Here is a 15,494-nt window from a genome sequence, read left to right on the forward strand (position 1 = left end):
GTGACCATACTTGCATAGTTTAAGGGATCAACCTGGGTTATAAATTGGATTCGGCAAAAAAAATCCAAAACTGATCAAAAAAATAAAAGGCAGCACAGGTAAACCAGACCCAGGTAGCCAATAAACCTCTTTGCTGCTGGTACCTGAATTTTTAGCATGCTTTCTATTGGTGTTAGTAAAAAAATAAAAAAAAACAATCTTATTGTCTGGCTACCAAAATCAAATTGGCACCCTGGGTGGTCTATCTGGCTCCAAAAATCTACAGTAATTTTCCCACAGTAATGTTGAAGGAGTTGTCTCGGATTTGTAAAAAATTGGCTAAGAGCAGAGGTTGGGATAAAACAGTAAAATAACCATTTTCACCTATTAAGTTGGTTGTCCAGCCTTGGACCTGACAACCCCCTGGGGTCCTAACTTTTGTGTGTGTGTATGTATATCTATATATCTATATATATCTATATATCCTTATCCTGTTCCCAGCCATTTCCAGTCCCCGCAGGACCAGGAATCGGCTTGGTCCCTTGACTGCTGTGGCCAGTCAAAGGCCTCAGTGGCCACAGCGGCTTTGACTTGGCATTCAAGCTAGTCCCTGCTGGTCCTGCTGTGATGACATCATGTACATTGTTTTTGTGACCATTGCAGCCAGCCTCTGACCTCAGCAGTCAGCTGCTGTTCATGCCAGCAGCACAGTTGAGGTCTGTGATTGGCTGCAGCGATCACAAGAGCAATGTACCTGACCTAGTTGCGGTAGGATCGGTAAAGGAGTCATTTTTACTTTTTTTTTTGGTAATAATCCGAGACAACTATTTCTAGTTCAAAACAATTGCTTTGATTTGTGGCATCTTATTTCGCCCATTTGAACCCATTGCTTATTCTTTTTCAGGCATCAACATTTCAGGATACCTCGACCACTGAAGATGCTACAATGATTCCTGTGCTGAGTTCGAAAAAGGCAAGTGAATTGCCTGTCGGTGAAGTGGCCTGGATTCTTAAGGTAAGAGGTAGTTTGTGATCTTCATCCCTTGTAACCATTGTACTTCAGGGTGGCATCAGTGAAGCTGACATAGAGGGTTTGTCCCGTTTTATGTAATTAAATCCTCAAGGGATTTTCTGGGATTGTAATATTGATGACCTATCTTCAGGCTTGTAAAAGATCAGCTGCGTACCAAGCCAAGTTGAAGGGGTTCTCCAGGGGACTTTCATAAGATAGATCATCAGTATCAGATGGGTGGGGTTCTGGCTCCCAGCACCCCTGTCAATCAGCTGTTTTGCAGTACCTCTGCTGCTTCCGTTCACAGTTGTTGGCGCCATTGCAGAACCCCCGGTGGGGGTGCCGGGAGTCAGGTAAGTGTAAAAGGACATTATATCGCTATATGTGTGTATATATACTAATTATATTTAATAAAATCATATTTATAAACCTTCCTTTTTGAGAGTGTCCCTTTTAACCTCTTCAGGACCCTGCCATTTTTTACCTTCGAGGACCTTTCATGGGTCCAGACTTTTTATAAGATAAGTAGCCTGGTAGGGCATAAAGCAGCCCTATAGTGCTTACTATTATTCATGGGCGCCGCTCCGTTCGCCCGCTGTGCCCTTCGGTATTTTCCCCGCTCAGTATGCTAATTACTAGTATCGGAACAGGGAGAGGAGACACCAGGGTTTCTCAATGGGTGTCTCATTCTCCCTGGCTGTAGCGCTGTCCAATCGCAGAGCGTCACAGCCAGGGAGAAAAAAACCTCCATGGCTGTGACTCTCTGCGCTGCGATTAGACAGCGCTACAGCCAGGGAGAAGGAGACGCCCACTGAGAGACTCAGTCTCCTCCTCCTTTGTTCTGATACTCCTCATTATAATACAAGGCGACAAAATCAACAGGGGGCCACAGCAGATGAATGGAACTCAATACCGGAAAAGAAAAACGCTAGTGTGAAAGTACCCTTACTTATCCAAGCCATTCTGAGATTGTTTACTCGTCACATATTGTACTTTATGACAGTGGTAAATTTGAGTCAAAATATTCCATTTTTATTTATAAAAAAATACCAAATTTAGAAAAATGCGCAATTTTTAAAATTTCTAATTCTCTTCTTTTAAAGCGGATAGTGATACCTCTTAAAATAGTTACTACTTTACCCATATGTCTACTTCATCTTTGGTTAATTTTGTAAATGACTTTTTTTGGATGTTAGAAGGCTTAGAAGTTTAAAAGCAAATCTTGAAATTTTTTGGGAAAATATCCAAAACCCTCTTTTAACCCCTTAAGGACGCAGGGCGTATCGGTACGCCCTATTTCCCGAGTCCTTAAGGACTCAGGGCGTACCGGTACGTCCTAGCTTGAACTCAGTATTCCGGCGCCCGAGGGGTTAAACGGAACGGGATTTCGGCTGAAATCCTTCAGCCGGCATCCTGTGACAACGCCAGGGGGGGTCATGTGACCCCCCCGTGTCGGCGATCGCAGCAAACCGCAGGTCAATTCAGACCTGCGGTTTGCTGCGCTTTTTGCAGTTTCTGATGCCCGCGGTCCCTGACCGCGGGGATCAGAAACTTTTGAGTGCCTATAATCAATATTTTTCACTGCACCCCTGCACGATTTTATGCCGGCGGGTGTCGCATGCGGTGGGGGCGGTGCGGGAGGCGGGCGGTGCGGCAGGCGGGATCGCGATCCCCCGCCCGCCTCCCCATGAATGATCGTTGGCTTCTAGTGGTTATACCAGGGTGCCAGCACATTGCTGGCACCCTGGTATAAACGGCTGACATCTGTGAAGATGTCAGCCGTTTAACCCTTTCCATACCGCGGTCCGTACGGACCGCTGTATGGAAAAAGTTAACTGTCATCGGTCAGGGAGCTCCCTCCCTCTCCATCGGGGGGCTGCTGTGCCTTTGCAGCCCCCCGATGGAGAGGGAGAGAGCCCCCAGAGAGCCCCCCTCAGCCCTGTGCTTACCCTTCCCCGTCTGCGAAGTTCTGAGCAGACGGGGAAGGTTCCCATGGCAACAGGACGCCTGCTCAGGCGTCCTGCTGTCCATGGTGCTGAACAGATCTATGCTGAAAGCATAGATCTGTTCAGTGTAAGTAAAATACAGTATAGAACAATATATATTGTACTGTACTGTATTATACAGACATCAGACCCACTGGATCTTCCAGAACCAAGTGGGTCTGGGTCAAAAAAAAAGTTAAAAAAAGTGAAAAAAGTTAAGATAAAAAAAAAAACATTCATCACTGAATAAAAATAAAAAAAAAATAAAATACACTACACATATTAGGTATCGCCGCGTCCGTAACGACCTGATCTATAAAACGGTCATGTTACTTTCCCCGCACGGTGAACACCATAAAAATAAAAAAATAAAAAACTATGAGAAAATTGAAATTTTGCCCACCTTACTTCCCAAAAAAGGTAATAAAAGTGATCAAAAAAGTCACATGTACGCCAAAATAGTACCAATCAAACCGTCATCTCATCCCGCAAAAATCATACCTTACCCAAGATAATCGCCCAAAAACTGAAAAAACTATGGCTCTCAGACTAAAGAAACACTAAAACATGATTTTTTTTGTTTCAAAAATGAAATCATTGTGTAAAACTTACATAAATAAAAATAAAGTATACATATTAGGTATCGCCGCGTCCGTATCGACCGGCTCTATAAGAATATCACATGATCTAACCCCTCAGGTGACCACCGTAAAAAATAAAAAATAAAAACGGTGTAAAAAAAGCCATTTTTTGTCATCTTACGTCACAAAAAGTGTAATAACAAGCGATCAAAAAGTCATATGCACCCCAAAATAGTGCCAATTAAACCGTCATCTCATCCCGCAAAAAATGAGACCCTACTCAAGATAATCGCCCAAAAACTGAAAAAACTATGGCTCTTAGACTATGGAGACACTAAAACTTTTTTTGGTTTTAAAAATGAAGTTATTGTATAAAACTTACATAAATAAAAAAAAGGTATACATATTAGGTATCACCGCGTCCGTGACAACCTGCTCTATAAAATTACCACATGATCTAACCTGTCAGATGAATGTTGTAAATAACAAAAAAAAAAAAAAAACGTGCCAAAAAAGCTATTTCTTGTTACCTTGCTGCACAAAAAGTGTAATATAGAGCAACCAAAAATCATATGTACCCTAAACTAGTACCAACAAAGCTGCCACCTTATTCCGTACTTTCTAAAATGGGGTCACTTTTTTGGAGTTTCTACTCTAGGGGTGCATCAGGGGGGCTTCAAATGGGACATGGTGTCAAAAAAACCAGTCCAGCAAAACCTGCCTTCCAAAAACCGTATGGCATTCCTTTCCTTCTGCGCCCTGCCGTGTGCCCGTACAGCGGTTTACGACCACATATGGGGTGTTTCTGTAAACTACAGAATCAGGGCCATAAATAATGAGTTTTGTTTGGCTGTTAACCCTTGCTTTGTTACTGGAAAAAAAATATTAAAATGGAAAATCTGCCAAAAAAGTGAAATTTTGAAATTGTATCTCTATTTTCCATTAAATCTTGTGCAACACCTAAAGGGTTAACAAAGTTTGTAAAATCTGTTTTGAATACCTTGAGGGGTGTAGTTTCTTAGATGGGGTCACTTTTATGGAGTTTCTACTCTAGGGGTGCATCAGGGGGGCTTCAAATGGGACATGGTGTCAAAAAAACAGTCCAGCAAAATCTGGCTTCCAAAAACCATACGGCGCACCTTTCACTCTACGCCCCGCTGTGTGGCCGTACAGTAGTTGACGGACACATATGGGGTGTTTCTGTAAACGGCAGAGTCAGGGCAATAAAGATACAGTCTTGTTTGGCTGTTAACCCTTGCTTTGTTAGTGGAAAAAATGGGTTAAAATGGAAAATTAGGCAAAAAAATGAAATTCTCAAATTTCATCCCCATTTGCCAATAACTCTTGTGCAATACCTAAAGGGTTAACAAAGCTTGTAAAATCAGTTTTGAATACCTTGAGGGGTGTAGTTTATAGAATGGGGTCATTTTTGGGCGGTTTCTATTATGTAAGCCTCGCAAAGTGACTTCAGACCTGTAGTGGTCCCTAAAAATTTGGTTTTTGTAAATTTCTGAAAAATTTCAAGATTTGCTTCTAAACTTCTAAGCCTTATAACATCCCCAAAAAATAAAATATCAATCCCAAAATGCTACAAACATGAAGTAGACATATGGGGAATGTAAAGTCATCAAAATTTTTGGGGGTATTACTATGTATTACAGAAGTAGAGAAACTGAAACTTTGAAATTTTGCAAATTTTTCAAAATTTTTGGTAAATATGGTATTTTTTTATGCAAAAAAATTAACTTTTTTGACCCAATTTTAGCAGTGTCATGAAGTACAATATGTGACGAAAAAACAATCTCAGAACGGCCTGGATAAGTCAAAGCGTTTTAAAGTTATCAGCACTTAAAGTGACACTGGTCAGATTTGCAAAAAATGGCCAAGTCCTTAAGGTGAAATAGGGCTGAGTCCTTAAGGGGTTAAGGACCAGTTCAGGTCTGAAGTCACTTTGTGAGGCTTACATAATAGAAACCACCCATAAATCGCCCCATTTTAGAAACTACAACCCTCAAGGTATGCAAAACTGATTTTACAAACTTTGTTAACCCTTTAGGTGTTCCACAAGAATTAAAGGAAAATGTAGATGGGATTTCAGAATTTCACTTTTTTGGCAGATTTTCCATTTTAATCAATTTTTTCCAGTAACAAAGCAAGGGTTAACAGCCAAACAAAACAATATTTATTGCCCTGATTCTGTAGTTTACATAAACACCCCGATATGTGGTCATAAACTGCTGTACCGGCATACGGCAGGGCGCAGAAGGAAAGTAACGCCATATGGTTTTTGGAGGGCAGATTTCACTGGGATAATTTTAAGTTGCCATGTCACATTTGAAGATCCCCTGATGCACCCCTAGAGTAGAAACGGCAAAAAAAAACTACGGGATAAGGTGGCAGTTTTGTTGTTACTATTTCAGGGTACATATTATTTTTGGTTGCTCTATATTACACTTTTTGTGAGACAACGTAACAAAAAATAGCTGTTTTGGCACCGTTTTTATTTATTATTTACAATGTTCATCTGACAGGTTATATCATGTGGTATTTTTATAGAGCAAGTTGTTACGGACGCGACAATACCAATATTTTTGGTTGTCTCTTTCAGTTTTACATAATAAAGCATTTTTGAAAAAAATGATTTTTTTTTTCTAGTGTTTCCATATTCTGAAAGCCTTAGTTTTATTTATAATTTTTTATATATATAATATATATATATATATATATATATATATATATATATATATATATATATATATATATATATATATAATCTAAAAAAAAAATTCGGTTACTGTCTTATGTAGGTGCTCTTTTTTTATTTATTTTTTTCCGGTATGAGATGACTGTTTTTTTTTTACACAGTTTTCATTTTATTTTTTTACGTGTTCACCTGAAGGGTCAGGTCATGTGGTATTTTTATAGAGCAGTTTGTTACGGACACGGCGATGCCTAATATGTCTACTATTAAAATATATATATTTTTTTTTTTACATTTAACACAATAAAAAGCATTTTTGAAACAGAAAAATAAATAAATCATGTTTTAGTGTCTCCATAGTCTGAGAGCCATTTTATTTTTTCCGGCAATTATCTTAGGTAGGGCCTAATTTTTTGCGGGATGAGGTGACTGTTTGGTACTATTTTTGGGGGCATACGCCTTTTTGATCGCTTGGTGTTGCACTTTTAGGCCCCTTTCAAACGAGCGAGTTTTCCGCACGGGTGCAATGCGTGAGGTGAATGCATAGCACCTGCACTGAATATCCATCCATCCATCCAGTTGTCACAGAAGGCATCGGGCTGCCATCGGTCCCTGTCATAGCAGTGCAGGGACCTGATGGCCACCCCGCACCTGGCAGGATCCCACACGTGCCTCTGTCAGCGCTGACCGTGGCAGTGCGAGGGTTAATGCGTCGGCATTGGTGTTTTCACTGATGCCAGCGCTTACAGCAGGGGTCCGGCTATCAGTCACTGTTGGACCCCTGCCGCTGATCGCGCGGGCGCAGCTCCTGCACCCGCCCATCAGCATGATTATGTCACTGGTCCTTAAGTGACGGCCAGGTATGATGTACATGTATGTCATGGGTCCTTAAGGGGTTAAAAAGTATCAGTCTGAAGTCTTTCTCTTAGGCTGGGATCACACGAGCGTGTCCGGATTAGTTCCGGATGCGTCCCGGTGTGTTGCGGCAAACCCGCGCGAGTAGGAATGCAATTGCAGTCAGTTTTGACTGCGATTGCGTTCCGATGTTCAGTTTTTATCGCGCGGGTGCAATGTGTTTTGCACGCGCGTGATAAAAAACCGACTGTGGTACCCAGACCTGAACTTCTTCACAGAAGTTTAGGTTTGGGATCGGGGTTGTGTAGATGTTATTATTTTCCCTTATAACATGGTTATAAGGGAAAATAGCATTCTGAAAACAGAATGCTTAGTACAAGGTCAATTGAGGGTTAAAAATAATTTTAAAAAAATTAACTCACCTTCTCCTCTTGTTCGCGTAGTTCTCCCGGTCTTTAGTTCTTTAAAAGATAAACTATGGGCTAAAGGACCTTTGGTGACGTCAGATCACATGCTCCAATCACATGGTCCATCACCGCGGTGATGGACCATGTGATTGGAGCATGTGATCTGACGTCACCAAAGGTCCTTTAGCCCATAGTTTATCTTTTAAAGAACTAAAGACCGGGAGAACTACGCGAACAAGAGGAGAAGGTGAGTTAATTTTTTTTATTATTTTTAACCCTCAATTGACCTTGTACTAAGCATTCTGTTTTCAGAATGCTATTATTTTCTCTTTATAACCATGTTATAAGGGAAAATAATACAGTGAATAGACTGTCACCTAGCAACCATGCGTGAAAATCGCACCGCATCCGCACTTGCTTGCGGATGCTTGCGATTTTCACGCAACCCCATTCACTTCTATGGGGCCTGCGTTGCGTGAAAAACACAGAATATAGAGCATGCTGCGATTTTCACGCAACGCACAAGTGATGCGTGAAAATCACCGCTCATGTGCACAGCCCCATAGAAATGAATGGGTCCGGATTCAGTGCGGGTGCAATGCGTTCACCTACCGCATTGCACCCGCGCGGAATACTCGCCCGTGTGAACGCAGCCTTATCGGCAGAATATGCTCCCATACACCAGGCTTGATCCTCTGAGCACTGGAATAAGATGCACCTTAATAAATTGGGCATATGTCTAGCTCTCCGACTGCTGGCGCAGCCTTGAGCTGTAACTTGAAAAAAGTAGTATAGACAAACCGCTCACTCTCCTTACAATTCTGGATTGGGTGCTCTAGTCTCAAATTGATTCACTCAAATCAACAAAGGCGTAATAAAAAAGTATATATTATGTAGTATGAGACTGGCACTCCCTCGCATGGAAATAGAGCAATAGTAATAGTGTTGTTACACAATATTTAATTGGCAAAATATATTAAAATACAACATTACAATACAATATTAAAATAACAATCGCTGCAGCGGAGACAATCAGTCCCTAAAAATACCTAAAATCTAAAACTTCAATAAAAAGTCCAAAAAGAAGGGGACCATACGTCCTGAATGTGCAAAAATATTGCAAGCCAAAAGTGTCAGTCTATTCCTTATAATAGTATTGGCATTCCTTTCTTATATGCAATATAACATGCAAAATCCATGCAAGGCACCTTTTCAAATATTCAGAATTGTCCGATATAAATATTCGATAAAGTATCCAATCGGATACCAAGTTTTTACTCACAGGTGAATGTCTAATATCCTGCAGTCCCAATATTCAATCCTTTTGATTTTTACTCACAGTATTTCACGTGGTTCTCAGTGATTGGCGTCCCACCTGGTTCGTTCGTCTCTGGTCTCTCTCGATCGTTATCCACAAATCTCAGATCCGGTTATACGATCAGGGTGTAATATCGCGAGAGGTGAACTTGTACTGACCAGTTTGAATGGCTGAAATTCCGGGTCTTTATCTTTGGAGCGCTCCAATTTCTTTGTATCTCCAGATATTAGTAGATGAACTTCCAGTGGTGGTCACTTGTTGGGGATGTCTTTGAAAAGCACCGCTGAAAAAAAGGGGAAAGGAGAGCCCCGAAACGCGTTTGGTGCTTTTCAAAGACATCCCCAACAAGTGATCCCCACTGGAAGTTCGTCTACTAATATCCGGAGATACACAAAGAAATTGGAGCGCTCCAAAGATAAAGACCCGGAATTTCAGCCATTCAAACTGGTCAGTACAAGTATATGTTCACCTCTCGCGATATTACACCCTGATCGTATAACCGGATCTGAGATTTGTGGATAACTATCGAGCGAGACCAGAGACGAACGAACCAGGTGGGACGCCAATCACTGAGAACCACGTGAATAAATACCGTGAGTAAAAATCAAAAGGATTGAATATTGGGACTGCAGGATAATCGACATTCACCTGTGAGTAACAACTTGGTTTCCGATTGGATACTTTATCGAATATTTATATCGGACAATTCTGAATATTTGAAAAGGTGCCTTGCATGGATTTTGCATGTTATATTGCATATAAGAAAGGAATGCCAATACTATTATAAGGAATAGACTGACACTTTTGGCTTGCAATATTTTTGCACATTCAGGACGTATGGTCCCCTTTTTGGACTTTTTTTGAGTTTTTATTGAAGTTTTAGGTATTTTTAGGGACTGATTGTCTCCGCTGCAGCGATTGTTATTTTAATATTGTATTGTGATGTTGTATTTTAATATATTTTGCCAATTAAATATTGTGTAACAACACTATTACTATTGCTCTATTTCCATGCGAGGGAGTGCCAGTCTCTTACTACATAATATATACTTTTTATTGGGCTATAACTTGCGCCAGTTTCTGGCGTAAGTTAGAGGACATACAGCAGCATACTATATGCCCCCCACCCCTCCTGCCAAGCCCTGCCCCTTTTCCTGTCACTTTAGAATAGTGGTGTAAAGACGTTAATAAATGCCCCTCTTTGACTCTGTCTGCACTGATTGAACATTCTTAGATTGTACCTTTTATTCATGTCTAGGAGGAATAAGAGGATCAGGACAACATAAAGTTAGGCCCCTTCACTTATGGCTGGCGATCCGGGGTGAAGTAATTGATGCTGGGAGGGAACTGAAGCCAGAACTGATCCCATATCTGGCCATTATCCTACATCTGACACGTCAGTTGTGATGCCGGAGGTCAAATAGCACCAGACAGAAAACAGCTGCATTCTCCGTTTTTCTGTCCAGTACTAGCAGTGGCTCTATGCACATACATCAGTTGTGTCCAGCTCCCAGCCTAAAGTAGCTGGTCGGACACAACTGATGTATGTAAAGATGCTCCAAAATAATTTCATGAGGGGTAAAAGTATTTACTGAAATAGACATGGCACCACAGCCGACGGGTCCCCTTTTAATAAGGTTGGAAATTATTACAGTATTTAATATTATACATAACATATACTTTTTGTGTATAGAGTGTTTGTTTGTTTTGTTTTTTTATGAATTAATTTCATTGGCGTTCTCATTTTCTCCCAGGCTGATCTCCAGAGTGGGTTAACAGATTCTGATGTCTGTCACAGGCGGGCCTCCCATGGATGGAACGAATTTGATATCAGTGAAGATGAGCCGTTATGGAAAAAATACATTGCACAGGTGAGACACTGAGCATAGATATTATGTACGTCCAGTGAGATCCATATTTCATTTCAGATGTGTAGAGAACAATAACTAAAGATAATACATGTACAACCTTTTATACAAATGGGGACACGTAGACTCCAAATCACTCGGCATATACGGTGACGAACTTGCCTTCTAAATTCTGGCGCCGCTGATGCTGTGGTCAAATACATCAGTGGACACACGGCTAATCCTGAATGGGGATGTCGGTATAAATGGCACCTCTGAGTACGGCACGGTATCTAATAAGTTCATGACTGATCTATTACTTAGTGATTTGTAGTTGCAGGTGGATATTCAAAGTTACCACCACCACCACCAAAGTGGTTGTCCAGGATTTTTATATTTATCACTTGCTTCGGGGTAGGCTATCAGTATCAGATTGGTAGGGGTCTGATCAGCAGTTTTGTTGTAGTTCCAGTGCCTGAGCTAGGGTGTCACATCCCCACCGATGAGATTTTGATAACCTATCCTGAGAATAGGCCATCAGTATCAAAGTTCTTGATAACTCCTTTAAGTCATTAAATTATAGGGGTTGGATAACCCCTTTTTAAAAGCCCCATCTAATGCTGGGGCCCCTCACACAGTTTGTACTTACCTTGCTCCCCAGCATCCGCATCGCCTCTGATGCCCGCACGGCTGCCGCTGCATTTCCCTGTCCCGCGGATCAAAACATCAGGCAATGGTGGGGTGGGGTTTGATCTGTGTGACGGGGAGATGCAGCAGTGGCCGTGCGGGCATCAGAAGCGATGCGCGTTCCGGGGAGCAAGCTAAGTACAACCTGTGTCAGGGGGCATTATAGGGTTTGGTTAACCCCTTTTAAGTTACATCTCTGTATCTCCAGAATGACGCACCAAATCTAAGTGAAAGATATCATTCCATTCGGCAGACCGAGTCCTACAAGGCATTCTGCCTGGTTTAAAGGGGTTATACTATGATTGATGAAAAATACCTTTCCAACACGGCTAGAATCAGCCCTGTACCTCACATGGGTCCAGAGGTCTCCACATTCACTGCTCCAGTTGCTCTGCTACATTCTCTTCAGCCTGGTGTCTAAGGGGGTACGTCCTTTCTGCTGCAGCTCTCTCCCTGTAACTGCTACAGCTTCCAACAGCACATATGGCTGGTGGCAGTTGAAGATTTAAACTGAGCATGTGCGACCAGCTCAGTGAAACAGACAAAAAAAATAAGGAAAAGAACAAACCGCAGGTGGCGCTATACAGATGCATTGTATTGAATAGTTCACTGGCTATACTAAATGTGTAATTACATGCAATTACTAAAGTATTCAGATCCAGGTGTACGGTGAATTTCAAGGTGACGGCCTCCGTTAATGTTTTTATCTTTTGCATGGCGACTTTAAATGAACCCTTTTATTTTTCCTTTTCAGTTTAAAAACCCGCTCCTTATGCTCCTGCTCGCCTCCGCTGTCATCAGTATCTTAATGCATCAGTTTGATGATGCCGTCAGTATCACGGTGGTAAGTTGCCAGCCCTTTTCACTTATCTAAATGCGTGACGTAAATTCCCAGCCTAGTCCTTGAGACGAGTTCTGGTCATAGGCCGCCTTTCAGCTAAATGTGCATGTGGAAAAACTGGCCGGTATACAAGTGGGAATGCTTCTCTCAAGGAAAAGCATCAGGATATGAGGGGGGATATCCAGTATGTTGTATCCTTGTCCCTATTGATGACAGTCCTTGGGCCTGGCCAGCCCTATAGACATCTGATTGTAAGAATGTCCCATTGTTGTTGGCAAGCCGACCAATTTCTATCTAACATCTGAGTGCTGCTCTATTTTGTTTAAAGCATTAAGGGGGTCATTTATTAAACTGAAATACGCCAATATTGGGTGTATTTCTGGCGCAGATTGCAGCCCAACAGCTAATTGCGCCACAATCTAACTTCTCCCTGCTCATGCCAGGTCTAAACGTGTGGGCGGGGACGGGCTGGCAGGCGTAGAAAATGGCGCACAAGCTGTCTTACATTTAGAACTGGCGGAGCATCTGCCAAAGTCATAACTAACCACCGCCAGCTTAGGGCTTTATTTGGGCTCCTATGTCCTTGAATAAATACAGAACTGACTTGAATTACTCGAGTTCTTCTACAAGTTTTGGTAGAACAATGGAGCTCCAAAGATAGATGGCTGGCATCACCTGCTTGGCTCTATTGTGATGTATGCCTTACAGGGAACCTGCTATATGCAATAATGATATGCAAAGCCATTTAAAGCGCTCATCCATGGCATTTTGATGGAAATCGATTTTGAAAATGTACCTTTCATATGAAAACGCAGGTATGCACCTCAGCCTACTGTTACTGTGAGAGGAGAAGGGGAAGAGTATTTACAGCGCATGCACAGGATTTCTAATGTGTCGCTGTCAGTCACTGAGATGGGCTGTGGATTTACACCAAAATGCCAAGCATGAGAGCTTTAAGACACAGCAATGATTATTTGCATATGGCAGAAGTGATGATGGGTTCCCTTTTAGTATAACAATACATGTACCTGCCGCTGACTCCGATACTCGCCCATATTCCACTGCTATGTGTTTATGAACAGTCTGTGGAATGCGTCCTCTCCATTATGTGCCCATGTACAGAAGTCCACTGAGGGCATTTTACGGTCGGTTTGTGGGGTGAGGATTGACCCACAAATTACTGCTTTGGAGTCAGTGGCGGGTGTTCTATACATGTATTATTGTACTTATTAGAGATGATGGAGGTGACCGATTTCCTTTTAAAGGCGCTATTCCCTTTTAAGCCAAATTAGCTGCCGTATAAGTTTTAATGATTACTCCCCTTTGAAACCTCCAGTGCCAATGTGATGGTCCTCGCTGGTCATAGTTTACCTTCCTTAAGCAGTGACATGAAGCGGCATGTGAACACTGCAATCACGGAGGGTACCAGTATGTACCTCACGTGACTGCTAAAACGCATCAAAGACCATCAGAGACCAAGGAGTATTGGCGGTGGATTTAAAGGGAACCTGTCACCGGGATTTTGGGTATAGAGCTGAGGACATGGGTTGCTAGAGGGCCGCTAGCACATCCTCAATATCCAGTCCCCATAGCTCTGTGTGCTTTTATTGTGTAAAAAAAACCCCATTTGATACATATGCAAATTAACATAAGAGTCATATCTTACTTGTGTGACCAGACAAGAGTCATATTTTCAAGCTCTGACTCCTCTCAGGTTAATTTGCATATGTATCAAATCGTTTTGTTTTTTTTGACACAATAAAGGCACACAGAACTATGGGGACTGGATATTGCGGATGTGCTAGCGGCCATCTAGCAACCCATGTCCTCAGCTCTATACCCAAAATCCCGGTGACAGGTTCCCTTTAACTGGTGTTTTTTATTTATTTTTCTTGCCATTCTTTCTTTATATTTCTTTAACCCATTTTTAACGCAACTGAGGGAACTACTTATTAAGGGCTCATGAGCACAACCGTATGTATTTTGTGGTCTGCGAAACACTGATCTGCAAAAATAAAATAAAAATGGATGACATCTGTGTGATGTCCATGTTACATCTGTGTTTTTATTGCCTGTCCTTGTCTGCAAAATGGAGAAGAATAGGACATGTATAGGATATATATACACTGCTCAAAAAAATAAAGGGAACACAAAAATAACACATCCTAGATCTGAGTTAATTAAATATTCTTCTGAAATACTTTGTTCTTTACATAGTTGAATGTGCTGACAACAAAATCACACAAAAATAAAAAAATGGAAATCAAATTTTTCAACCCATGGAGGTCTGGATTTGGAGTCACACTCAAAATTAAAGTGGAAAAACACACCACCTCAAAGTTGGATCAGCCTGTAATGTCCTTAAAACAAGTCAAAATGAGGCCCAGTAGTGTGTGTGGCCTCCACGTGCCTGTATGACCTCCCTACAACGCCTGTGCATGCTCCTGATGAGGTGGCGGACGGTCTCCTGAGGGATCTCCTCCCAGACCTGGACTAAAGCATCTGCCAACTCCTGGACAGTCTGTGGTGCAACGTGACGTTGGTGGATAGAGCGAGACATGATGTCCCAGATGTGCTCAATTGGATTCAGGTCTGGGGAACGGGCGGGCCAGTCCATAGCATCAATGCCTTAGTCTCGCAGGAACTGCTGACACACTCCAGCCACATGAGGTCTAGCATTGTCTTGCATTTGGAGGAACCCAGGGCCAACCGCACCAGCATATGGTCTCACAAGGGGTCTGAGGATCTCATCTCGGTACCTAATGGCAGTCAGGCTACCTCTGGCGAGCACATGGAGGGCTGTGCGGCCCTCGAAAGAAATGCCACCCCACAGCATTTCTGACCCAATGCCAAACCGGTCATGCTGGAGGATGTTGCAGGCAGCAGAACGTTCTCCACGGCATCTCCAGACTCTGTCACGTCTGTCACATGTGCTCAGTGTGAACCTACTTTCATCTGTGAAGAGCACAGGGCGCCAGTGGTGAATTTGCCAATCTTGGTGTTCTCTGGCAAATGCCAAACGTCCTGCACAGTGTTGGGCTGTAAGCACAACCCCCACCTGTGGACGTCAGGCCCTCATATCACCCTCATGGAGTCTGTTTCTGACCGTTTGAGCAGACACATGCACATTTGTGGCCTGCTGGAGGTCATTTTGCAGGGCTCTGGCAGTGCTCCTCCTGTTCCTCCTTGCACAAAGGCGGAAGTAGCCATCCTGCTGCTGGATTGTTGACCTCCTACGGCCTCCTCCACGTCTCCTGATGTACTGGCCTGTGATTGACTTG

General features: G+C 42.4%; 1 protein-coding gene across 1 annotated transcript in view; it reads left to right on the top strand.

Moving 5' to 3' along the window:
• The window catches only part of ATP2C1 (ATPase secretory pathway Ca2+ transporting 1), a 97,832-nt gene that overhangs the window by 22,414 nt on the left and 59,924 nt on the right, over positions 1 to 15,494 (top strand). Inside the window, exons 2-4 of the mRNA XM_040431284.1 lie at positions 884 to 994; positions 10,593 to 10,709; positions 12,127 to 12,216. Of these exons, the coding sequence (XP_040287218.1) occupies positions 884 to 994; positions 10,593 to 10,709; positions 12,127 to 12,216 (318 nt within the window). The remainder of the gene's footprint in view (positions 1 to 883; positions 995 to 10,592; positions 10,710 to 12,126; positions 12,217 to 15,494) is intronic.

This window comes from Bufo bufo, chromosome 5, assembly GCF_905171765.1.
Source record: "Bufo bufo chromosome 5, aBufBuf1.1, whole genome shotgun sequence".
NCBI classification, from domain to species: Eukaryota; Metazoa; Chordata; class Amphibia; order Anura; family Bufonidae; genus Bufo; species Bufo bufo.